General features: G+C 47.5%; 1 protein-coding gene across 1 annotated transcript in view; it reads right to left on the bottom strand.

Moving 5' to 3' along the window:
* Positions 1–19,966, bottom strand: part of Prkce (protein kinase C epsilon) — a 512,360-nt gene extending 492,394 nt beyond the window's left edge. Inside the window, exon 1 of the mRNA XM_059248231.1 lies at positions 18,863–19,966. Within this exon, the coding sequence (XP_059104214.1) occupies positions 18,863–19,210 (348 nt within the window). The 5' untranslated portion in view covers positions 19,211–19,966. The remainder of the gene's footprint in view (positions 1–18,862) is intronic.
* Positions 19,967–27,486: the final 7,520 nt, after the last annotated feature.

Below are 27,486 nucleotides of genomic sequence, written 5' to 3' on the forward strand. Positions count from 1 at the left end.
GATGGGGGCTCTTGGAAAACAGAAGACTTCGGTTCACTGGGGGCATGTCTGCATCCTTAGCTGTTAACAGATCCAGTCCTGAAGAGCAGGCAGGCAAAGGAGCGTAAGAGCCCATGCATGCACATCTGATCCATCCCCACCCGATCTTTAGGACCAAGGTCAATGTCAACCCCTCTGGGAAGCCTTTCTCTGTCTCTCCCTGGACAATCTTAACATGTCAGCCTTTATAGAACTGTTTGAGCTGCAAAATGGAGGTGCTGAGTGCAAGGACCCCCTCTTCTTTATTTTCTCACCTCTACCTCGCTCACCTTAAAGTAGGCTGGGTGAGAAAGTCTTCTAGGACACGTTCTTTTTTTTTTTTTTCTAAATTGGAACCAACAATAAGAAAACAGAACCTGGGAGATGCCTTGCTGGATAATGTACTTGTGCAAGTATAAGGACCAGACTTCGAATCCCCAGAGTCTATGTGAATGTCAGCCAGGTATGGTGGCTGCCTGTAATCCCAGCACCTAGGAGGCAGAAACGAAGGATCTCCAGAGCAAGGTGGCTAGCTAGACTAGCTGAGTAGGTGAACTCCAGGTTCAAGTGAGAGAACTCTTCTTCAACATAGAAGGTGGGGGAGGACATCTGGCATTGACCTCTGGTCTCCACATGCATTTGCACAGACATGTACACCAGCCCCTCATACACATACATCTCACATATGTGAATACATACACACATACACATGCAAAAAAAAACCCCGCAGGGTTTAGAAATCAATATTTACCTGCCTACAAGGCATTGTAATAATGACTATAGCATTCTATTTTCATATTTAAAATTGCCATTTGAGATCTATTTAAATTTGAGCTGGAATGTCAGGAAGTGACAGAGAAACCTACTTAGCATGTGCACGATCCTAGGTTCAATCCCCAGGAGAGAGTGACAGCAAGAGAATGAGGAGAAAGACTACATTTGGAAACGAATAAATAAATGATACTGAGTTCCCTAAAACCCAGATCCCATTAAAGAGGTACGTACATTGTCAGCCTTTCTGTGAAGAAGGCTACCTTGCCAGCAAAGACAAATGGGATATGGATAGCTTACAGAGTATTAGTATAACATAAACAAGCAAGTGTGCACACGCGTGCACACACGCGCGCGCGCGCGTGCGCGCGCGCACAAACATACTAGTACACATGCACCCCGATACTTAAAGATGGACTTGGTAGTGTCTATTACAAGCATCTTAAGTTTTGAAGCTACTGCTTGACAAGAAGTACCTCTACTCACATCTTGCTCTCCCTGTGACCGATAATGTCTTTTCAAATGTGGACCCCATAATCCATTGTGGGGGTCCCCTCTGTGCCATCCCTGTAACAGAACAGAGCAAGACCCAGCCCTCTTGCACTACAGAGAACAGAGCCTGGAGATGAGGCCAGAGCACCAGGCAGGGCTCAAGGGCACCCATCTGAGCTATAAATCTCCTTCATGGGGGCCTAACTTGCTCTCTAGGCACAGAGGCTTCCTCAGCCCAAGCTGCCAATCCCCCCACCAAGGGACAGACACGTGACTCCACCCCCACCCCCACCCCTGCTTGTTTCGGAATCTTATCTGTCTTCCTCCCTTCTTCCCCTGAAATAGTCGGGCTGTACGGGCGCCTGCACACAGTCATGATAAGCAGTGATAAAGAGAAACTCTTAAAGAGCCATGTAGGGATAAGGAGGCTAAAACCATGTTCTCCTGCAGGGGTGAGGAGGGTGCCTTCTCCAACACCAGCATCCTAGAAGTACATTTTAAATCTTCACCCCCAGCAATGCTATGCGTGATGCGGACAGTCAGGCTAAGAAGCCAAAATGCCGGTGAACCGGGGAAGTCTCTTGCCTCCATGCCTTCACTTACATACTTTGGATGAAGATATATCACTTCTCTCTCCAAGTCCCAAAGTGCCCCTCATTAGAATTTAGATGTGTGTGACACAATTTTCTTTTTTTAAGGCTCTACAACCCAGGGATGTGAGTAGACCCAATGTGGCCATCCCACTTCGCAACGGAGGAACTCGACGCTCGGAGAGGTTAAGTCTCCTCCCGGAGGTCACAGAGCTCATGAGCAGCAGAGTCAGGCTGGCGAAAATAAACAAGCGAGCTGTGAACGCCGCACTCGGTGACTATATACTGGCCTATAAATGCTTGAAAGCGGGCAGCGAAGGCAAACTTGGCAAAGCCACAGCCATTTGCCATGCAACTCATTATAACGAGAGCTACCATCTGTCTAAGAAGTAGCCCTCAGATGAGAGGCACCCCTAAACCCACGCGATAGTCAGGCACACAGAAATTCAGTCAAATGGCCTCCTTAACAACATAATCAGTCTCAAACCACAGAAGTCGAAATTTACATTTCACAATAGAGTCCTAATAACCAACATTTTTGTGTGCTTATCATCCGACAAGCATTTTCTAAGTACTTTGTATACACTACGCTATTTATTCCAAACAACGCACTTAGATATCACAGGCTTTGTGCTACAGATGAAGAAATAAAAGAGGTTACGCAATTGGTCCATAGGTCATGTCGCTGGTTCAGCGGCCAGGGAAGAAGGCAGAGATTAGAACTCCAATCCTTCTAATACAAACCCTGGCACTATGGTAACCATGGAGTTACCTGCTTCAGCATTTGGCACTCTGCTGAGCCCTTCTCAACGTTTAAGTTTAAAAATATATACACACTAATAATTACAGTAGAGGAGAGTGTGCAGAGTGAAGTGGCACTCTGGGCCTTCTGCTCCAGTTTTTAATAAACCAAATACGGCTTTAAGAAGGAAAATGAGGGCTGGTGGTCAAGCACTTGCCTAGCATCCACAGGCCTTGGATTCTAGCCTCAGCACTGCCAACAGTAATGTTATTATTATAGTGGCAACTTTAAGGGTGATGTTAGATTGTAAATAAATGATTGAAATCACCCTTGCCTTTTCAAATTTTAAGGTGTGTGTATGCTTACAAGCATCCAAATGTAATTTTAATACCACATTCTAATTTCTTAGGAAAGGAAGAAAAACACTTCAGCATGAATAACTAAAGAGCGTATAACTTAAGCAGCTGCACAAAATCTTTATCTAACCAATCCAACATCTGTGCACAAGGTGGTACACCAAGTGATGGCACCAGACAGCAGGACTCTTCCTGTCAGAAATCTTCCCTGCCTCTCCTGGACAGCAGGCAGGAAGCACCCCACTGTAAACTACCAGACACGAAGACTTCCAAACAGAGGCACAGACAGTGGATAGACACTACCGTGATTCAAAAGAGCTGCAGCCAGGAGCTGTCCAGAAAAAGGGAGATGGGAGGGGTGCTCTAGGAATGGGGGTGTAGAAAGCAGAGCAATAGGAGGACATGAAAGACCAGGCTTCAGCAGGGAAGTTCCTGCTGGGAAGTCAGGGTGGCCACCCACCGAGCAGAGAAAGGAAGATGGTGTGTATCCCACAGGCCCTGGAGGGCTGGCCAGGTAAGGAGAATGGGGTCTGTGATGAGGACAACCCCTTGCGCTGAGTGGGAAGGTCTATGCTACCACAATCCTACACAGATCTCACACAAGTCCCCTGGGTTCCTTAGAAGTAAACTAACAAATATACAATAACTAATCTCCAAAGCTTCTCCATGACTTAGTTCTCAGTCACCTGAACTCCAATAAAGTATTCTTTCTAAACTGACAGCCAGTAGGGTCACCATGACCAGGCGTTGCACACCACTGGGGACTGTCAGTGTGGAAGGAGAGGTGCAGGGTCCCATTGCACATGACAGGATAATTCACGAATTGAAGCTCCCCCTTGCTGATGGTTGATATCTGTTATCAAATTGATAGGATCTAGAGTCATCCAGGAAAGAGAGTGTCAATGTGGGCTTGTCTATGGTAATTATCTTAATTATGTCCCTGGAGGTAGGAAGACCTTGAGTGTGTGTGGGCTGCACCATTTCATAGGCTAGGCCAGGACTTGAAAAGCAGAAAGAGAGTTGAATACAGGCATTAATCAGAGAATTAATGCAAGGCCCTCTGCTCTTGATGGTGGATACATTGTAACTAGCTGCCTCCAATGGCAATAGTCTTGACACCCCGGCCCCTTGCCCCTTCCCAGGACTTGACTGTAACCTGACACTGTGAACCACATAAACCCTTTCTCCTTTAAGCTGCGTTTGTCGGGGGATTTTTTTTTTTAACACAGCAATAGGAAATGAAACCAAGACAGTTGCTCTTGCCATAACCACAAGAAAAGTAACCAATACACATCTGATGGCAGAGATGACCGCTGTGATTTTACGGACTATGGAAGGGAGATGCCTATCAAAAACATCTCTTCATTTTGATTACTGCTAGAATTATTTTAACAAAAAGCTAATGTCCCTCCTTTGTCCTCAGAGGAACAAGATGCCAAGCATGACAATCCATTCCTGCTCATGGCCATGCTTAAGTAGTTGCCAGGACTGTAGGGAACAGATAGACTCAGGACACTGCTATAAAAATAGAAGACCCTGGCTACATTTTATTTCCAGGTGAACACGGATACCTTTTTTAGTATAAGTATGCTACCCGCAATATTTAGGACACATCTTTGGTTTAAAAAAAAAATGATTCGCTGTTTATCTGAAATTCATATTAAGTGAGCATCCTGTATTTCATCAGGAATCTGGGTTCAGGGTGGCTGCAAGAAAAAAAGATGGGTATTTCAGGGCAGCCAAAGGAGACAAAGAAAGGAGCTCATGGCTGCCAGAGAATACCAGAGAAAAACACCTTAAGGAAGGAAGGGTTTGCTTTGGCTCACAGTTGGAGGAAACAGTCATCATAGCAGAGAAGCTGTGGTAGCTGGAACCTGAGGCAACCAGCCACCTGGCATTTATAGTGAGGAGGCATGGGGTAAGGCTGGTGGTGCTCAGCCCACTTTCTCCTTCTCTTCTGTCTGGGACCCCAGCTCCTGGAACGGTGCTGCCGACATTTAGGGGCGGATCTCTTTACCTCTTTACCTTTCTAAGGTAGAAACTCCCTCGCAGTTATGTCCAGAAGTTTGTGTCCCACGTGATTCCAGACCCCATCAGGCTGACAACATTAACCATCGCAGACTGTTTTTATCTGCTCCTAGATGTGGCACTGAGGATGCAGCTCGGTGGTAGAGCGCTGGCTTAATATTTATGAGGCAAAGGATGGGCTGTTCTCAGGGACTCATCAGCAGGGCAGGCATAGAGATATTTCTTAAATGCCCAAGTACGGTCATGTAACTTTATCTAATTTAACTCTTATTACAACAACAATAGCTAAGAAGACAATTATTAACCCTTCTATAAATTAACAAGTTTCAAAAAGTTAAGACTTTCTCCATCTCACAAAAACAGAAGAGCCAGGCTTCTTATTCCAGTTCTCCTACCCCCGCCCTCCTACCCCAGCCCTCCTCCTCCAACCCTATGACTCTAGTCTTCCTTCTCCAGCCTCTTATTCCCAGCCTCCTAGTCCTGATAAACCCTGAACACTTGGAAGGTAGGAAAGAACTTCACATAGTTAAAAAAGAGAAGAAATACAGACGTCTAAGAACAATCATTAATGACAGTCAGAAAAGCAACTTGCCTTGTTGATTTCCATCACTTACAGGCAATTATCTAAAATGAAGTCTGAGCTTAAAGATCAAGCATCATAACAGCTAATTAAAAGTAAATGTCTAGTTCTTCAGAGGTGTATGGCCTGGCTATTGGATGTTTTGGTGTTGTTTATTTATTTGTTTTGTATTTTAACTCTTTAGCTTAGCATTTAAGTAATAGGTTTCACCACGGTGTTTTGTTTCATTTTGTTTTATTTTATTTGCTGAGTTCTTTATTGAGACAACTCACACTGTAGCCTGGACTGGTTTGGAACTTGCAGCAACATTCCTACCTCATCTTCCTAAGTGCTGAGGTCAGAAGCATGTACCATCACCCTCTCAAGTGTTTGCTCCTTAGGAAGTCCAGCACTGGGGTCTAAAGCCAAGTTTTGCTTTCCAAATGAAGCATGGTGTGCGCTGCCCGAATTTAGGCCAGAACGACAGAGCCATCACTGTGTACTGTCCTAGAGGTTGGGTTTCTATAAGGAACCCAGAGAAGGAAGATGAAGGCAGATGTTTCAAACCTGAGAAATGAAACAAACATCTAGATGACAACGGAGTGTGAGGGGCGGAGCCTCAAACCTCAATGACCACACTAGGCCCACCAGCTGCGGGAGGTAATGTAGGTCAGAATGTAACACTGTGAGAGAAATGTTACATGCATGTTCTGCCTCTCTCTGCTTTTTCTAGTCTCTATGTATCTGAAGTGAACTGGTGATAGGGACTGGGTTTGCCGGGTTCCAAATGTGCACAAATCCAGGACTGGCCAACACAAAAGGCCATAGTCCATTCTTTGGACCCATTAGCTTGAACCAGCCAACTTTTAGTTTTATGGAAGATGTGCCATTGATAAAAAATTGTCCTCCATCCCCATCAAGTTATCAATAAGTAAAAAAAAAAAAAAAAAAAAAAAAAAAAAAAAAAAAAAGCTGAGAACGCAACATGGGGGATGGAGGTTAGCCCTCACACTAGATTTCCTTAATAGCTAAGACTTTGACATATAGTGAGTGACTCGCTTCAACCTCTCGCTCCTAGAAAAGTTCCCAGAACACAGAAGGTACACAGAACGTATTTACTGAATAGCTGCCCGGATAGATGGATAGATAAATAGATGAATACTCATTCTACTTACTGTTTCAACTTGGTTTTGCCCGTGTATGTGTGTTTTTATGTTTTAATTACCGATTGGATTTTTTTCCATTGAAATCCTACTTTAATCCCAACTACCCTGCCCTTGCTCAAAATACTAAAACCTACTTGTCTTCTGGCCCCACTTCCCTGTCTGTCTAGATCCCATTTTCCTCAAGGCCTGGATTAAACGCTTCCCAGAAGCCTCTGCCAATCAGCAGAACCCACACCATTCTCCTTGAGATTCCACCATTGTTCAAACTCACTGTTTCACAAAGGGACATGGATCTTCACTTCCCTAGAGGTCCACTTGAATATGGTTCACTTTTTCCTAATTATGGGTATATGCATATATATATATATATATATATATATATATATATATATACATGTCATAAACTGCGCTAATTATTGATGTCTCACAAATACTAGTGTTTATGATAAAAATACATCTGGGAAAATGTCTGGCTATGCAGAGGTAAACAATTCCCTTTGCTTTGGGTCCTCGTCTCTGTGTGTGTGTGTGTGTGTGTGTGTGTGTGTGTGTGTGTGTGTGTGTGTGTGGTGTCCATGCACGTATTCACAGGTACACACACATACATGTTACGTGTGTGTAGGCCAGAGGTTGATGCCAAGTGTCTTCCTCAATTGCTCTGCACCTTATTGTTCGAGACAGGGTCTTTCACTGAACCTGGAACTCACCCATTAGGCTAGACTGGCGGGCCATCAGGTCCTAGGGACTTCGTGTCTCTCCCTCTCCAGCACTGGGCCTTCAGGCGTGCACTGCCAGGCCCAGCATTTGACATCGGTGCTAGTGGAGCCAATCAGCTTCTAATGCCTTTACAGCAAGCACTTCCCTGAGCTATCTCACCTCCCCAGCCCTGTTGGGGCCCTAAAGTCTCTGACACATTAAGGTGCATCTGACTTTGCAACATTTCCCAGCCTCTTTGATCACTGAGACCTGAAAACATCACAAGCTCCTACCCCTTCAAAGACAGTCTGACAAACACTGGTTGATGCTATGTTCCATCTCTAATGACTGATGGCTGAGTCTCTCGGCTACCTGAAATGGTTGAAATAACCACCAATGCAGAAGGCAATGGCATAGAATCCTAGATCTTACATTCTAGAAGGTCTGCTTGCTTCCTGGTTTGCTTTTAGAATATCCCCGATGGTTCTACGGCTTGATAATACACAAAGAGAGATCATTTTACATTCACTTTTTGTGGTCCTTGGACTCTAGATAGAGAAGCAAGCTATGAAAAGTAGCGTAGTGGTCTTACAACAATGGAGAACGATAGAGGGGGGGAAAAACTGGGCAGTTTCCAGAGTAAGCAAAACACCTTTGGGGAAATGAAAGAGACAAAATATTATCAAGAGGCAGGCTGAGCAAAGTCAAAGCCCAAAATGCAGGGTTCAAGAGGTCAGTCAAGACTATTGTCAGCAGGGGCCCAGAGAGCATCTGGCCATGCTAACCCCTGACTTCACACATGTAGAATGTAAGCGCAGTGCTACTGACGGACAGGCATCATCTGACTCCTCAGCCAGTAAGTTCCCGGGAGAAAGAAAAGGTCAGCCCATCCAGCCCTGCAGAGGTGGGTCTAGGTGTTGCCACACTCTCAAAGGTCGCACTAAGCACTTCCTCTCAGTTGTGAGTTTACACACCAGTGTATTTCTGATATTCCTTGATAAACATGGTGTCTCCTATCTGCTCACATGACGTGGTGCCCAGCACAGAAGGCATTCAATAAACACTCACCCAGTGGATGAAAGGAAAGCCAGAATAATAAATGACTACTCCACTCCGGCCATTGCTCAGCATCTTCTTTGTGGCCCATTGTCTTAGTTAAGGTTTCTATTGCTGTGAAGAGACACCATGACCATGGCAACTCTTACAAAGGAAAGCATTTAACTGAGGTGATGGCTTACAGTTTCAGAGGTTCAGTCTATTATCATCATGGTGGGACATGGTGGCATGCAGGCAGATGTGGTGCTGGAGACGTAGCTGAGAGTTTAACATCTTGCAGGCAACAGGAAGTGAACTGTGACACTGCACAGTACCTTGAGCATATATGAGACCTCAAAGCCTATCTCCACAGTGGCACACTTCCTCCAACAAGACCACACCCACTCCAACAAGGCCACACCTCCTAATAGTGCCGCTCACTCCCTTTGGGGCCATTTTCTTTCAAACCACCACCCCCACCATCTTCCTTTTCTGCTCAGCTGGTGAGTTTCTAAGTGTGCATCACGAGTCGACTGGATTACAGGATGGGCAGACGGGCGCTCCTACAAGACAGGCCTGGAAGAGAGAGCTTCCAGAGAGTCCATTTGACTAACTGGTGAGTGGGTTTCTCAGACTTCCTGAACAGCTCACACTCTGGGGAGCCATCAATGGGCGAGAAAGGACACTTCCCATTCACAAGACGCTTCTATCTGCCTGGGAAGGAGACTGGCACTAAGGGATGCTAGCCTCTGAGAAGCAAACCAACAGCTCTACTCAAGGTGGATGTAGGCAACATCAAAGCGTACTCCCTCCCCCCCACCCCCGCCCCAATAATAAATCCTAGATTCACCCACCATTTTTTTCTTTCCAAACTCTTCTTGAGTTGATTACATTTCTGGCCTTAAATACTTCCCAGGTGGCAAACTCAGTGTGTGTTTGCTATGCTACCACATGAAAGAGTCTCCTCCTTCCCCCACCTCCCAAATGCTGGCTGGGGTTACAGGCACACAGCGACCCAGCTGGCTTAAAGGTGACCTCCTTGGAGAGGAAGATAGGATGGGAAGATGGGAGGCAGGAGGTCATTGCAGCACCGGGGTTTGGTGGCAGGCTTGAGTTTCTCTTCTGGGCAGGGTATTATAGAGTCCAAACCTGTTCCCTCTGGAGTTTCTATTTTGTTTGGATATGGGTGAGTGACAATGACACAGTACGTCCCTGTCCTCACGATTCTCTCAGCCCAGCAGAGGCTTTTGGCCATTTCCCATGGTTTCTGTCAGAAAACTAAATTTCAACCAGGTGCAGCCCTGCTGATTAACATTATAATAGATCGTAATTACTTAACAAGCCCATATATACCCAGAGGAACTTGGAGAGAAATGTGTTTTGCCAAGTGAAGCTTTTATTTATGTAAAACAGTGCAGGCCTGCTCTGGAGTTCTTTGGGCCTGTGTGAAGCCCCTGGAAGCTGCAGGTACATAGCTTCAGTGAGCTCCATGAGTTCTGGGGCTGGGGTCTCAAATTTCATGTCTTGCCACGGCCAACTGCAAGGGTTTTTGGTTTTTTGTTTTGTTTTGTTTTTTTGTGGATAAAACCCCGATAAGAATTTAAAGTTGATTTTAAACTCTGCAAATAAGGACAAGTGGGTTTTCTGTGTTTCCTCTTACCACAGCACCTTGTACAGGCCCTGGGTACCCAGAGGGTACCCAGGCCCTGCTTTTAGAAGCTTCAGACTTCATGAAAAGTCTTTGATATAGTGCAAATTGACCTGTGGAAATAATAGCGCATTCTCCTGTAAGAGAGTCTGCAAAGACTTCCATAGAATTCTTCCTCCTCTCTTTCAACTGTACAAAGGGATTGTTTGTATAAACCCAGAAGCTAGTGCATCTCTCAACCCTCACCAGAGAACCTTCTTTCTGCGGTAGATGGAGATCAATACAGAGATCCACACTAAAACTACTACATGCAGATAATGTGAGACTGTGGAAAACTCGGCTCTTAATGGGCCGGCTGCATCACGCCCTCTCCCTACAAGGCTCAAGGACCATTCTGGAAGAGAGGAAGGAATGACTACTAATACTTAAATCGAGTAGACGCCTACAGCGGAATAGTGGCTGTGACTACGTGTATGGGACCTGTAAATGGTCAAGCAAGACAAAAGCCTGGCATAGAAGGGGAGGACCTAATGATGGGGAGGACCTGATGATGGGGAGGACCTGATGAAGGCCCACCCCACCCCTAGCTGAGGCAATTGATGGCAGCTGGGGAGGGAAAGTCAGTTTTCCTGAGGGATGCAGCCACTAAGAGGTTGTCTATACGCTAGTAGAGGGTTCTATAACCATGAACAGACAGCACTAAGTGGACTGAGTGAGTTTATAAACAGAATAAACGTGAAATTGGGAGAGGGAGAGGAACGTGGTGGGGTGGGTGGGAGAATCATTGGAGGGGAGGGAATTAGAGATGAATTTGATTTAAAAAACCCACATTATAGGCATTAGGAAATTCTCAAACAATGAAAAAGGATATGAAAAAAGAAATCCTCTCAAATGCTTGCCCTTCTGGTCTTCTCGAGCACATGTCAAGCTCTCAGGCTCCCCAGAGGCAGGAACGGTGCCACACACACCTTCCTTCCACCTGACCAGCACCCCACCATCTACCACTGTGCCGAGCCAGGCATGGTAGGTGAATGCATTTCTCTATTGGCGTTCACCAATACACTAGGCCCTGATTGGGTTGCTGAAAGACGGAAATGAATACAAACTTCTGTATTAAGAGAACTTCTGTCTTAACGTTAGACAAGATAAATAAGAAAAATTCGAAGCATAGGAGACAAGGAAAAAAGAAACCATGTAAAGGGGTGTATAAAATGGAAATGGGGAGAGAAATACAATCAAAGTACAATCACACACACACACACACACACATATATGTGTGTGTATATATATATATATATATATATATATATATATATATATGTCATGATGAAGCCCATTATTTTGTGTGCTGCCTTAAAGATTAATAAGCCTTTAAAACTAAAACAGTAAAATGTCCAGGAAAGCCAGGCATGGCGACTGTTATCCCCATACTTGGAAGGTTAAAGCCAAAGAATTGAGGGCTTGTGACATAGTAAAGCTCGGTCTCAAAACAATAATCCAATGTTAAAGCAAAATCCTAAATCCTGAAAGAGAGTGACAGTTAGAAAAAGCTTTACTGGGAAGTTACATTTGAATAGATGTTTGATCCAGGAGGCTTTCTGTAGAAGAAACACTCTAGAAAAACGACAGAGAAATGAAGGAAGACTGGGGCGGGGTCATGGTGAGTATGTCTAAGGCGACCCTGGGCCCTTGTGACAGCGACTCACAAACAAGGTGAAGAGCAGTAGGCAACAGGCCTGGCTGGGTTGTCTTACAGGAAGGAACTGGGTTTTTTTTTTCCCCCTGAGGGATTTTTTTGACAAAGTTCAGGCAAGGGGGAACCAATTAGGGGACTGCTGAGATAATCCAGACACAACGTAAGTGACTCGGGCCCAGGAGAGACATGGAAAATGGTAACACTTGGGATCTAGTCTCACGGCAGACATGGCAGATGCTGCTGCCGTAGACTGGATATGGGGTTGACGGATATGAGAGGCATCAAGACAGCACCTCCTGGTTGCTGGCCTGGGTCTACAAAGGTAGAGTTGACATTACTTGAGCTGAAAAAAGCTACCTTGGATTGGGGGCGGGGATTAGGCATACAATACCATATGCACTGATTTTTAGATGTGCCATGCACAATCAAATGTCACTGAAGATAAGAAAAGCCTACACAGAAATTATGGAGTTGCAAGTTCGGTATGATCTAGAGATAGGATCTAAAGTTAACAGTGTTGAAAATATGTCTAAATCCTCAAACTAAATAAGGCTGGTACAGTCAAACCAACACCAGCTGGTAAATGCTCCTATTTCTGATCACTAATCATCCTCCGTAAGGAATGAAACTTTGTCCACAACAGCTATACTTCCTAGGTCTTTCCAAATCAATCTGATCACAAGTAATTAAATTGCTTTCAAAAGCTGAGGAGCGATTGGCATTTGATAACTGCTGAGGGAAGGAGAATCAGGGTTTTTTTTAAGAGTCTGTCCACTGGCTGGTCCACCATGCTCCAATAGATCCCCACACACCTAAGAGTAGGTGGGCAGCACAGACTGGAGTTGATGAGTTTTGAAAAATGAGGACACAAAGTTGGGTGGTTAAGAAAGGGGGCTGGATCTGGGAGGAGTTGTGGAGATGAATATAATCAAAATACATTGGATATATAATTCTCAAAAAATTAATAAAAGAAAAAATTTGTTAAGTATAAGTAAATTAAATTCATTTCTAGACTATCTAAGACTTTTCATGAAAACACATTCACAGAGCAAAGAGAAAAATATCCTTCACTGGGCCATATGTTCATCTTAATATGTTCATCTAAATCTATGACCATAATTCTTCAGATATTAACAAAATTGCTAAAGCACAATGTGACCAGATCTTTCTCTGCGAGCTTCATGTAACTTCCTTACTTCATTCACACAACAACCTTAAGGGGTGAGAATTATCATTTTCCCATTTTACAAACCAAGAAACAGGCGTTCAGGGCTTAAGTCACATGTTCAAAATCACAATGAGTGTCTGGGAAATACAGTGAGAACTCAATGACTCAGTGGCAACTGACCTGGGAAGCAAGAGAGTCTCAGTTATTCACTACAGTGGCTAGGTGTTGAAGATATGAGAGAGAGAGAGAGAGAGAGAGAGAGAGAGAGAGAGAGAGAGAGAGAGAGAACGAGAACTAACTAATGTTTGACTGCCATGAAGCAAGAGTCTGGATATGCTAACCCTAGACCAAGAACTAACTGATAAAATAGTTATACAATACCCTATATACCAAGGGAAGCCATATTGAATTAGATGGATGGCAAGTATCATAGGAATAGGGAAAGCATATACAAAGGGATCCTGGATGGACAGTTCCCAGCCTAGCCATGCCCCCATTATCGAGCCTTTCCACTGAAAATTGTCAGAAATTCCCTAAGAGGATAGAGATATGTCCTTGTGCAATGTACAAGGACCCCATCAGGAGGAGGTCTGTTTAACAGGGCCATGCCCCGGAATCCACAAGGTTAGCAGAATCAGAACAGCTAGGGGCTGGCCCTGGCACTGGTGCTGTAAGAACCTCCCCGAAGTGATTCTTGTTGACCAAGGGCAGAGCCAGTCCACTAGCCTACCCTTTCCGGTGCTGGGGGATTCAACAGGGCAATTATTAAACATTCTTTGAGTAGATAACTAAGGGCCAGGCATTGGTCCAAGCACACTGTGTGTATAAAACTCAGTTCCCCCACAACCACCATTTCAGGCAGATGATTTTACCATCATCCATTAAAAAAAAAAACAACAGAGGAAGAAACCAAATTTCAGAAAGGTTAAATGGCTTGCTAAAGGTCATGGAAGAATTAGGTCATGGGGAAAGGTGGCCTTAAAACCCAAGCAGTCTAGCCCCTGCATGAACCCTTCACAGCTGTCCCAGTGAGCTTCAGCTGTCACTTTGACATATCCGGGAAGAAGGAACCTCTTCTCCATCAGATTGGCCTGTGGCATATCTGTGGTGTATCTCCATGATCGCTAATTGAAACAGGAGGACCCAGCCCACTATGAGAGGTGCCACACTCCTGGGCAGGTGGTCCTGAGTTAGATGAGAAAGTTAGCTGGGTACAAGCTGGAGGAAGCCAGGCAGTGACCAGTGTTCCTCCATGTTTCTGCTTTGGTTCCCACCTGGGGCTCCTTCCTTGGCTTCCCTCGCTGATGGACTGCAAATAAACCCTTTCCTCTCCAAATTGGTTTTGGTCAGAATGGCTTATCCCAGCAACAGAAGGCAAACCAGGACAGGCACTCTGGAGAACTGCCTCCCTCTCAAAGAATGATGACGTTCAGACATAGCCGCTCTATTACAAATGCATCTGTGCCAGGCGTGGTGGTACACACCTTTAATCCCCACACTCGAGAGGCAGAGGCAGATGGGTAGACCTCTGAGTTGGAGGCCAGCCTGGTCTACAGAGCGAGTTCCAGGACAGCCAGGGCTACACAGAGAAACCCTGTCCCTAAAAACCAATAAATACATCATAAATAAATAAATGCACTTGTGACAAGATAAATCAAGTAAGTGGCACAAGCCAAAGATGTCTGCCAGCATAGCACAGCCCGTCAAAGAGAGAGCTGAGCTCAGTTTGTACATGATTGAAGCAATAAGTGAGGAAACCCAGAGAGCAAAGGGGCCAGCAGCTGTCACTTACAGGCTGCCCTCAACGCCTTCTCCCTAGCTTGTGTCCCCTAAGCCAAAGCCACCACATTTAGCCCTCATTCAACCTCTGTCTCAAACATGAATCCCAATATGTAGAGTTGACACAATTATCCTTACAAGTCTTGTTTTAAGAAATATGGGGCTAGGAGATGACTTAGCCAGTACGGGGCTTGTTGCGCAACCCTGAGGACCCACGCAAAAGTCTGGTTCTGCCTCAGGGGTCCGTAACCCCAGCACTAGGAGGCAGAACACGTGGATCCCAGCGACCCGCCAGCTAACCAGACCAGTGGAAACAAACTTTCAGTTTAGTGAGGAGACTTCAATTTCAAAAGATAAAGTAGGGTCAAGGGAGATGGCTCAGATGGGAAAGGTGCCTGCTGCCGAACCTGACTGTAAGTGTGGTCCCTGGAACTTACAGGGTGGAAGGAGAGCACAGCTCCTGCAATTTGTCCTCTGACCTCCATACATACATCCATAAACACATGCACACACACACACACACACAGAGAGAGAGAGAGAGAGAGAGAGAGAGAAAGAGAGAGAGAGAGAATCTGGAGCCCTTCACAATTCCTACTCCAGCTATAATTCTCAAAGCAAGCAACTCAAAAGACAGACCACTAAAAATGCAGATTCCTCACAATTCCCTCAAGCCACAGAATCAGGAGCTGGGGGGGGGGGGGGCAGGGCAGATAATCGACCTTCCTGGTACCTTTCCCTAGTGACTCCTGTGCGCACCTGAGTCAGTAGCATTTCATCCAGTTTGTCAAAAACTTAGCTCAGATCTGCCCTTCTCTTTGCCTTGAGCCGTGTCGACAGCAGCCCCCTTTGTCATCATAACCTGGAGTGTCTGTCCTCTTCGCTGTCTGGAGGAGAGTTCCCTGCGCCTGGGCTGTTCACATTCTAAGATCCATCCCAATCTTCTAAACCTTCCTCTGCTCTGGAGTTTCAGTGTTCAGTCCCACATCCCTAAGGATGTCAAAAGGCACTGGGATGAGCTTCCTTTCTTTATATTATTTCACATCCATATTTATCTGAATGTTAACAAAGAAAACTGAACAAACTGCAACCATCAAATCCAAACCTGGGATTCTATAAGGCAAAGTGGGGCTTGGGAAAAGATTAGCACAAGGAAAAGAATCAGTTTGGGGTTTTTATTGTTTGAGGCTTGTTTTTTTTTTAATATTAAATTATAGTTCAGGTGGTAGTCAAATGAAAAGACTTGAACTGGGCAAACTTTGCTCTGCCTTGTCCTCAGCTCAGCCATACTTATGCATTCCACAGCCCTAAACACAGGCGCTCTCCATGCCTTTCTGCCAGCGGTGCCCAAGCTTGGCACACTGTGTCCTCTGCAGGTATGTCTTTGAACATGACCTACACTTTTACACTCAATGTGCATGCTGCCTCCTTCCAGGAGCCTTCCTGGATTCTCCCAACCCTCCTAGCACACCCTGGTTTTAAACTTCCAACCTACTTTAGTACCACTCATTTGGAACCAAATGACCACTAAAGTGTCTCTATGCCGCGGTTTAGTGTCCTTTCCCTAGAGAAATGCAAGCCCCTTGAGCGTAACCTGTGGCCTCTTCTTTATCCCTGGGTTACTTAAAATGGTTAAGAGTCGCTAGCAGGATTTGATCACATAAGAGGAACTCAGTGGACAGGTGAGTACAGAGCCAGCTGAGATAGTCCACAGTAAAGAGAGGAGCAGCCGCTTTGTGCTCTCCAGATGTTCTGCACATCCGATTACTTCAGGCCGGGTTTCAGAGCCATACCTACAAATGGGCATGTCTCTTCATTTCTTCCAGGAGGGGAGCACAAAGGTTTGAGCCCAGGAAATTCTCCCTACAGCTGTGATGCTGTGGGTGTCTGTCTTGGGTGACAGACATGGGGAAGGTGGCCCTTTTGCACCTGTCTCTGTTTCCAGGCTGGTGAACGGGGTTGCTGGGGTCCCCATATTCATCTCAGAGAGCAGCCACAGCATCCCTGAGTCAGAAGCAGCTCCACGGTTTGATTCATTCTTTGGGCTGCTCTCGGTCTTGTTTTTCATCTGTCCAATGCCTGTCATATCCAATTCACACTTGCTACAAGGCAGAAGAGATAATGATTTTGAAAGCACTTTACGTTATCGCACACAATAAAAATGTCAGGGCCACAGCATATGAATCTGCAGGGCTAATAAATAGCCTGGGAGGCCAGACAGGCTGTTCCCCACTGGGTAAACAGTGAGCAATAGGAGGTGAGGACTCAACCTCCAACCCACCTGTGCTTGCCATGCGACCTTGGGTACCCACTTAGCTTCTCTGGAACTCAATGTCCTTGTCTGGAAATTTTGCCTGTGCACTAGAAGATCTGGTCTAGAGCCAAATCCAGCATAAATGTAAGAACATTGGAGAATGGCTATCAAGCAACGAGCTAGACTGAACCCTTCCCTAGAAGAGCTGAGGAGAGAGGGTAGCATCCCGTTCTGCCCTGCGTCTGGAGTAGACCCCAGTTCAGTGTTACCAGAGACACTCTGCAGCAGCCTTCCATCTGGAACATGCATGTGGAAAACACGGACCTGCTGTTCACCTCCACTGCCCTCAGCCCACTGTTTGTCCCCCGCTCAGCGCCTCCTGCAAAAAAAAAACGCCCCACCTTCCTGCTACTGGAGTCAAAGTGTTCTTCCCCTTTTTATGAAAAACCACAGATGCTTAACACTCAAGTCTGTTTCTGAAGTTAGTGATCCCTCCATGCCCCTTTGGGCATCACCATGGATAACAGTAAAATGACAGGGGGCCAGAAGGGAAGGAAAGCTGAATTCAGGATTCTACGGTTTGCCTGCTGTCTAAAGAGGAAGCCACGGATCTCTTAGAGCTCCTCAACTCATGTGGTTTACTAGGGTTGCCCTAAAAGCCCCTTTAGTAACCATGGTTCCCGGAAGGCTCTATCACAGCCAGGAGCATGAAAAGAGCAGTTTTTCCCCTATTTCCCCCTAAAATTCCCTGTCCTTGAAAAAAAATGTTTAAAAATATGCTGTAAAGGGATATGCCAAGGACATGTGCACCCTCTGACCCCTGAGATATTCATGAAGTTATCTGTGTTTCCAGCAGAAAGCGATTCTTCTGCACCTCTTCAGGAGGCAGCACAGACAGCTCTGTGCAAACCAAAGAATCTTGAAAATATATTCATCCCATAGCAACACTTGCTCCAGATAGAAACACGCAACAAATCTGAAGACAGAGTGATTCGTTTCCTAATTTAACACTGTTCCTCCAAGAAGAGGGGGTGGGGGAGGACTGGTTTCTCCAACTGTCCAAGTGCCAAGGTTGAATGCATTTGGTTTAAGGTATATTGGCAAGGCCTTTTTTTCCCCAAATTCCTAATACTTGACAGTGTAATCAGTTAACAATTAACTCAATTTCAGAAATAGTGTTTGATCCTACAGTGTCTTGACAAACAAACCATGGAAGCATGTCATCTTAAGATTCAGAGTCCTGACTTCCTACAACCACGAACAGAACCCTTTAAAAAAAAAAATACAGCATTCTAAAGAGATGGGCAAAACAATCTGGCCTGATGTTTCTGGGACTCACACCTTCTTGTACGTCAGCAGATGAACTAACCAGTGATTTAGGAACAAGGATGCTTTCCACCGGAGGGATCTCTAAAGCTACTCCCTGGGCTACCCAGAACAACGCCAGGATGCACAAGAAACCTCCAGTCTGAGCTCCACGTGTCTCTCCAAGGACGGAGAGACTCACCCACACACAATCACTCAGCCAGCCCACCTGGCACTTGCACAAGGTAGCAGGTGCCCTCCGCCAAGCTATGCGCCTGCATTCTGGGGCTCTCCCAACTTGCAAGCCCCCTGTACTGCCCATTTTCCCGAGGGCACAGAGGGGCCAAGGGGCAGTGCCCACCTGCCACATCTCGTATTTCTTATCCTAACGTGTATGTCTCTCCAGCTACGAAATGAAACATGCCTCTTCAAGGAAACTCACACACACACACACACACACACACACACACACACGCACATCCTTGAGCCTCATGACCAATCCTGAGGCAGCAAGTCTTTCCCTGGGGCCCCGGGCTCCTGGACGTGGAGGGGCTGGACTCACCCAGTCCTCGAAGTGATGGCTCCCATTCTGCAGCAACTCCTCGAATTGGATGGTGCAGTTGGCCACGAAGTCGTCGTAGCCTATAGGAGCATCGTGAAAGACAGCCAGCTCGATCTTGCGCCCATTGCACACATCAGTGACGAACTCATCATGCCAGGCCGGGCTGTTGGTCTTCTGCTTGGTGGCTGTTTGGCCGATGCGCGAGTCGTCCACGTTGAGAGCAATGTAGGGGTCCAGAAGGAAAGTCTGTGGCCGGGGTCCCACTGCATGGCGTAGCGACCAGGCTGTGGGCTTCAAGCTCACGGCCTCGCAGATTTTGATCTTAAGAAGGCCATTGAACACTACCATGGTCGGGGCAGGGAACTGGAGCCGGGGTCACTCTGTCCGCCCCGAGGGCAGGAATGAAGAGCAGGCAGCAGGCGCGCTGGGAGCCTGGGGGACTCCTGGGTCCCCTCTCGCCCCACCCCACTCTCTCGCTACACCTTGTGGCGCTGCGCCCTGGCGCCGGCGATTCTCAGTGAGTGCATGTATTTCCTCGCCGGATTCCTAACGGAAAACAGGGAGGGGGGAGAGCTGGAGACGTCCGTTTTTGGAGCAAGTCTCTCCCCCCACCACCGGCAACACCTCCACGGGAGGAGACGAGCTGTCGCCTCCGCTGCAAGCCGCGGGGGCTGCCTCGCTGGTTCTCCGGGTCCGTGTGCGGAGAAGCAGGCGCCGCGCCCGGCGCTCACCTACCTTTCCGAAACATAATCCCCGGGCAATTTCGAGTCCCGGAGGGGGAGGGGGCGGCGGGACGGGGCGGGGACGAGAACCGGGGGCGCAGATTTCAACCCGGATCCTCTTCGCCCACCCAGCGCCTGCCTCGGACAGCGCGGGGCGGAGGGTGGACTGAAGGATGTGCAGTCTATCCGGAGGGATGCATGTCGAGAGGAAATGGTCCTCCCCGGAGCCAAATTTTTAAAAAATCCACAAGCCTCACAGTCAGCCCGGCCGCCGCCTCCGGGGCCAAGCAGTGGAGCACCTCAGTCGGCGATCGGGAGGCGCCCGGCTCCCGGGATCTCACATCCGCGCGGGCTCGGGAGGTAGAGGTGGCCGCCACTCGGGCTCGGGGCGCAGGCCGGCACCCGGCGGTGCGCAGCGCGGCGGCGGGGCAGGGACTGCGACTCGGCGCGGCCCCTCCTCCCGGCCGCCGGCGCCCGCCCGCCCGCCGCGCTCCCCGCGTCCGCGCTCTCGGCTGCCGCCGGCTCGCCGCCCGCCAGAGCGCTCAGCCCGCGATCTCCTTCCCTCGATCGCCGTGCGAGCGATTCTCCCTCCCTCTAATGCAGGAAATGCGCAAAAGACGTCAGTCTGTGTGAGTGTGTGTGTGTGTGTGTGTGTGTGTGTGTGTGCACGCGCGCGCGCGCGCGCGCGACAGTGTTTGGGGAAATAGAAAGTTTTGCCGGTTGGGGGAGCAATACGGGAAAAGTGAGCTGAGCAGAAAACAGCAGCGAGCCGGCCAGCCCGGTCCGGTGGCGGCGACGCGCGAGGGAGCTGAGGGAGGACTCCGCGAGGGTCCCAGGAAGGTGGCGGCGCTGGGATGCCAGGGCGAGTGTCGCAGGCCGAATCTGTGCGCCTCTGGTCCGCACTGGGAGAGCCGGGTCTGCACCCAGAGAGCGGGGAGGCCGCGCATTTCTCGCGCACTCTGCTGCCAACACTATCTTTTAGAGCCGGGGCTGGAGGAATGGAGGGGGTCGCAATGTCCCAGAAGACACAGCACCTTTCCCCACTCTGCCTGGACCGCGGCGGTCACCAGCCGCCCGCGGTAGAGCTGGCCTGTCTGTCACGCTGTCCGGGGATCCTCTACTGTGCCGCGGTGGGGGAGGGGGGACCCGGACTGTTGAGCTCTTTTGCTGGGTGTGAGTTTTGAAACCTAATTTGCCTCTTCCTTTTCCTTGGGGAGATTCTCCCCTCTGGGGATCTGTCCCGGACTTGCTCCGATTGCGAGAACTTGTTGACAAGTGGAAGCCTGGTAGAACCCCGGCCCGGCTCGGTTCGAGTGTCTGTTTATTTCTCAAAGTGACTCCTCCTACACATGCGGGACCTCGCGTGTGCCCCTGAAGGGGACGAGGCTCGGATCCACGAGCTGACAGCGGGCGTCCGGGCTGCGGGAAAGCCGGCTGCGCCCTCCTGGGGGCCGGTGGCTGTATCCATGCTAATTTCCTCCGTAACCTTTAAACTCTCTCTGGAAGCGGCGGCGGCGGCGGCTGGTCACGTGAGGCGAGCCCTAGGCTGCTAGGGAAGAATTTCCTCCGCCCGGGATCGGGACCGGGGAAGGCGGCGGGCGGGAGACAGCCCTGAGCCGAGGGGACTGGGAACCTAGGAGGGCCGGGCGGAGTGTGCCAGGCCCCGGGAGCCGAAACAGCGGGAACTTCCAGCCTGCGCCCGGGAAGGGGCTGGTCCAGCAGCTCCGGGCTGTGTGAGTGGAAAAAGAAAACCTCCGCCCTCACTCGTGTGCCAAGGCAAGTTCGGCTGTTTGTAGGGATCGTGAAAAGCTGGGTGTTTATCTGGCAACTCTGATAAGTGTAGACCAAAATGTACAAACTGCATCCCGTCCACTTTTTCCTCTGTGAAAAAGGGTTATCATTCCCTGTGGCTTAAAGACGAGGCAAGAGGCAGACTCCAGGAACGCCATATCAAGTGCAGTACAATCCTCGCCTCCCCCGCCCCGCCCCCCACCCAAGAGCTCAGGAGTTTCACTGGCATCCAGATCTCCTCCCAAAGTCGAAACGTGCAGTCACGCCCCCCCCCCATTTACTGATATTAGTTGGAGACGGTCCTGTTGCATGGGATAACTTGGTGTACAGATGGTACTAAAAATGCAGCCTTGGGGACGATTATGGTCTTAAGATCATTAACACTTAATAATAATAATAATTTAAAAACTTCCTTTCAGGACAGTCAGTATTTAAAAAAAAAGGTAATGGTAAATGAGACTTTATCTTCATAATGTGTGTTTAGGAAGCAGGCCCAGTGCTATAAAAACAAAAAAAAGCAAAAACAAAAATAACAACAAAACGATTCTAAGCTTAAAGAATACCAAAAACCTCATTAAACAAAAGAGTATTTAAGTCATTTTTTTCAAAGTAAAAGGTAATATGAATTTCCAGGATGAACAGAATATGCCATTTTTAGATCATTTTTAAATAGTTCAAAATGTACAGTTTGCTTTACTTAGTTTATTGCCACCCATTAAGCTTTTTACCTAAATGGAATGTTTCATTTGCCCTACCCTAGTCCTGGGCCTGCTAGGCAGTCAGCAAGTCAAGGATTTCTTAAACTTAGAGATCCTGGCTTAACTAGTTAGTTGGTGTTTCTGATTTAACTAGTTGGTGTTTCCCACTGTCTTGCTAATTTTATTCATCAGACCCTATCTGACAAGCAAATAGAATTGGCCTAAATCCCTTCTTTTGGGCATATTAAACAAGAAATAAGTTTGGAATTAAAGAAGCACTGACTCTGAACTTTTGATATAACTTACCCCCTCCCCTTCTCTCCTCCCACACCCTGCTTCCTGCAGGCAAACATATTAAAGACTTAAAATATAGGAGTCTTTTGCCATCTCTATGATTACCTTAAAACAGATAAGCCGCATGCTTCCAATACTGTTACCCTGCATCCTAGTTAAGATTATAGGAGAAAAAAAAAGCGCCTGTCTCTTAAGAGACTATCCATGTACACAATCAGACTGCCATTCTCCGTTCTCAAGGGTAAACAGTATTAGTCTGCTTTCAATTACAGGTCTTTTGCATGGGGAATACAAAACACTTGGCCAAAAAGAAAAAAAAAGAAAGAAAGAAAGAAAGAAAGAAAATGACAGTAGTACATTGGATGAAGCTTTATATTAAAAGGGAGAATGTCGGTGCTCTTCATGAAAGCAGTTGCTCTCGTTACATCCTTATTCTTAACAAATCTCCCAACTTCCCACTCTCCAGCTTAGCCACAGGAAGATTCCCCAGGGACATTATGAATATGTGAGACAGCAGCTTGTCAAAGCAACCCTCCCCCGACCCTGATTTCAAAACAGGATCTCACTTTGTAGCTCTGCCTGGCCTGGCACTCTGGCTGGCCCGGAACTCCCGGAGATCTTCCTGCCTCTGCCTCCTAAGTGCTGTGATCAAACGCACGCGCCACTACAATATAAGGGAGCATTATTAAATTTACCTGGAGGGGAGATACATCTAAAATAACCCGCTTCAGACTCCAGATGAAAAGGAAAACAGGCCCTTGCCAGCTAGGGCTTAGAATGTAAACTTCTGATCATAATTACTGCGTGGTTCATCCTTCTCTTGGCTCTTTATACAAATGTAAAAGACAGGGAGGCAACTGTATATATAGAGTAAAATGCCCTTTTAGATTGTAACAATAGTCTCGTTATTTCATAATCTTTGAGAGAGGGCAGAAGAGAGGAAGAACAGTGATGTAAGAATGTAACAAAGACGATCAAGCTGGGGGCATGGAGAAAGGACTAATAGTACAGTGCAGCAAGCCTGCCCAGGGCGGCACAGTCTATGTCGTAACAACAGTTCCAGGAATAGGAGCAGCATCCCTTGCCTGGGGGAGCTGAGGGAAGCATCACTACCAGGCCCTTTGAGCCAGAATTCCGTCAGCAGCAGACAGGGAAAGACATGGGAGGCAAGGAGAACAGACCATGAAGCATGCGGGAAGGAGTGTCTAGCGTGGCTTATTCAGGTAGGAACAGGAGGCAAGGTGGGTAGGAACAGTTCCTAGGGCACGCAGATGGCTTTGAACTTCTTCCTAGAGAGACACTGAACATTCTAGTGGTTGGGAAGTGTTGCTAGAATAAATTCTTTTAAAACACAGTTGAATATAACTCAAGGGTATAACTCAAGGGTAGAGCCTTTCTCTAGTGTGTTTCAGGGGGGCCCTGGGTTCACTCCCTAGAACTCTGGTGGGGAGGTGCAGAGAGGAGAGCAAATGGATGTTTTTTTTCTTCTGTAACTTTGTCCCAGCAGACTCACCTCAAAACGGGGTACCAGAGATTCACAACTGAAGATGATTTGCACTCGGCTCAAGAACAAAACCTTCTGTGGGTGCTGTTTAGATTTGCTAAAGGCAGCAGGGAAGAAGGGGCCAGAACCTTAGAGGCATGTGTTAATATCTGTGTCCCTGCTGCTGGCCAAGTCTTGCCATTTAAAGGCACTTAATGGGCCTCGAAAAGGTCACCATGATCAGGGTCTTATCGTCCATCCCTCGCAGGCTCCACTGAAAAGAATTCAGCCACCTGAGCCTGGGGAGATAGCATGTGCACCAGCAGAATAACAGAAGCCTTCCCTGGCCTTGCCAACCCAGCTCCATCCCAGCTCCTGCACACTCCCAACTCTGTCCTAGGCTCTCTGTGGGCTGGCTTTTACCTGGCCTGCCATGGCTAATTTTGGCCCTGACTCTACTCTGAACTCCGTTGCTGTAACTCAGAGGCCAACTTTCCCTTGAACCTGCAAGGAGATAGTCACCCCATAAAGATTAATGGTCACCCCCATAAAGATTAAAAAATGGATGCAGGGAAGTGATAGCCTGACACCTGCTTCCCATGGTTCCCTGGGATGACGGCCCACCATCTAGGACATCACATGGAGATAATATCCTGTATATGTGCTCCTATGTTGTGCTGTGTCTAGAACCTTTAAATACCCACGAATCCAAAGGTCTTTACTAACTACTTGCTATGTAATAGATTCAGGGATGGAGGGCAGGGTATGTGGCTCAGTTGTAGAGTACTGGTCTTGCGTGTGGGAAGCCCTGGGTTCAGTCCTCAAGAACACACCCACCCTCCCACCCCCCCAAACACACACTCTTCTAGGATGGGTGCTCCGGAGAAAAGAGTTGTTGACTAATTCCTCCTCAGCCAAGGAGATGACTAGATCATTTAATTGTTTATTAGTCAGGGTGGAGCCGTCATTGGTTTAGATGAACTCAGATGTGCTGCTGGCTGCCACAACATGATCAGCAATCCCCAGGTGGCAAGACATGTGGCATGTTGGTGGGACCTCTGCCCAACCAGCATCACTCTTGTCCCTGTGCCCAAGCTCACTGAACATCGCTGGTGACAGGCACAGAGCAAGGGCCGTCTGGAGGTCTTCCATAGGCAAATAGTGCTGGGAAACAACTGAGTCTCTGCTACTCACCAGCTGATAGCTAAAACCAGTAACATAATGTGACCCCTCTCACCTGACTGCAAGGGGGCTGGGCAGTTCTACCATCTGCACAGGCAGGGCTCTGGAGGATTGAGTGAGTAGCCCTGGACACTGCTGTCCATATTACTCTCAAATAATCGGTACAGTAAGTCTGTATCCACCATGGTAGATAAAGAGCTCAGCTGGTAAGTGCCATAAAGGGGGTGGAGCATGGTCCCAGCCATGATCACAGCAAGTTTGGGACTGCCTGGTTCCCAGTGGACCTGAGCCACCACATAGAGAAGACATGGGTGACATGGGGAACCAATGTCCCCCCACCATGCTCCCTTCTTTCCTTCATAGGTCACTCTCCAGGACCCAAAGACCCTTAATGCCACACTGGAACCAAAGACAAACTAAGGAAACAGCCACAGAGCTGAGGGGACTTGTTTGCTTCTCTGCAGGATGTGACAGAGAACTTTATCTATCTTTATTGTTAGGAATCTGGAACTAGAGGAATCTAAGACTTGCCAAAAAAGAAAAAAAAAAAAGACAACAACAAAAGAAAAACACTAATTAGAGGTCTGGACCCAAGTATTAAACCTCCTAGTTAAATTTACTGCTAAATAAATAAACATTGTCATGCTGGAACCAGTACAGCATCATTTAATTATGACAATGTCAGTTAATTTCATTCCTTAGTAGCGATATTTCTGCATACCCGAGGTCTGGGCTTATCTTAATTTATTGATTCTAAATCAAACTGACCTTATACTAGTATAATATAATTCTTGTAACAAAGTACTTAATATATTATGATAACAATATACTTATGCCCAAAGGGACAATAGAGTGCTTGTGTTGTTTGGGTGATCAAAAGGCCTAAAACCAAGCCAGGTAGTGGTGGCACACACCTTTAATATCAACACTCGGGAAGCAGAGGCAGTTGGATCTCTGTGAGTTCGAGACAAGCCTAGTCTACAGAGTGAGTTCCAGGGCTACATGGAGAAAAATCTTGTCTTGAAAAACTGGAGGAGGGGGACTTAACCCAAAATCAATCTATCTCTCTCTCTCTCTCTCTCTCTCTCTCTCTCTCTCTCTCTCTCTCTCTCTCTCTCTCGTGTTCAAGACAGAGTCTCACTGTGCTCTGGCTGGTCTGGAACTCACAGAGTTCCTCCAACTCCTGACTCCTACCACTGGGAGCCAAGGCATGCACCGCCCTGCCAGGCATAGCCTTGTTATAGTTGTGCATCTCGACTCCTAACACTTCTAGATACAATGATGTCGGCATATGGCTTCTGATACCTGGACAACCGTAGCAGATGCTCCCGCTGGCTTCCCTGTCTCAAGCACACTCTGGACATCTAGCCGATCCATTTCCACTTTCTCATCTACCTTTCGGGATCAACAAGGGCTCCAGGGCAGGGACTATTGCTGCTTATCACTGATGAGAATCGGGCACAGTAAAATGTATTACCAGAACCTGTTAAGTCTACTCATTCTGTTGGTAAAGGCCCTGGTCCTCCATGGACAGGGCATCCCTGTCCAAGCTGAAGCTGGAGCCCCCTTCTGGAACTCTCTACCACTTTCTCCTTTTCCTCTTTATTCACGATAGAGTTATTTGATGCCTGTCTTAATCTGCTACTTCCCCCCCCCCAAAAAAAAAGGTTTAAAAGTTCAGAGGCTCAAGCATGACTCGTTTTGGGACTCCCAAGTATCCTAATGATTCTTCTGTAATAATGCTACTGATAGGGTTCTTAGGGTGTCAAGAGTCAAACAAAAGGACTTCTTTGTATTTCAAACAAAAGGACATTTTTGTACTGATAATGTTTGCTCTAGAAACATTTAAAGAAAAAAAAAAGGTGTTATCAATGGCTTTCTTGTAGGTTCGTCATTGTTTCTCCAAATGCCTGTTCTGCAGCAATGGGATCAGAGAGGGCCTGGGCAGCACCTCTGGGCAGCTCCCGCCCGCATGCCATGCCCGGCTCTGCGAGCCCACGGCGCCCTCTGGTGGACGCTGGCACAGTCGCTGCTGTGAGTTGAGCTGAGGAAGAGAGGACCATCCCTTTTTGCCCTGGTTTGCTCTGGCTTCTCTCTGTTAGATGCTGAGTACCCCAGTTCACAGTCCAAACCAGCGATGAACGGGTTGGGGAATGGAGTCTAAGGAGGGTTCCAGAGGCTCTGTCATCTCGTGCTGAGCATCTGCAAAGTGACTGGGCAAGGGAAAGAGTTCTTTTTATCTCTACCAGGGCTTTTGGAAGAGGCACCTAACCCAGGAGAGTGCAATGGGCACCACGTAGTCCTAGGAGAATTCTGCTCTCATGCCACGTGTACGCCATTACCCTCTCTTTTCCCCATTAGTCGCCATGTCAAGAATATGCTGTTGTTCTGAGATGCGGTCTCGTTCTGTTAGAGAGGCTGCCTTGACTCAGTTTTCCAGGCTGGCTGATCGAA

Source organism: Peromyscus eremicus, chromosome 22 (genome assembly GCF_949786415.1).
Source record: "Peromyscus eremicus chromosome 22, PerEre_H2_v1, whole genome shotgun sequence".
Lineage (NCBI taxonomy): Eukaryota > Metazoa > Chordata > Mammalia > Rodentia > Cricetidae > Peromyscus > Peromyscus eremicus.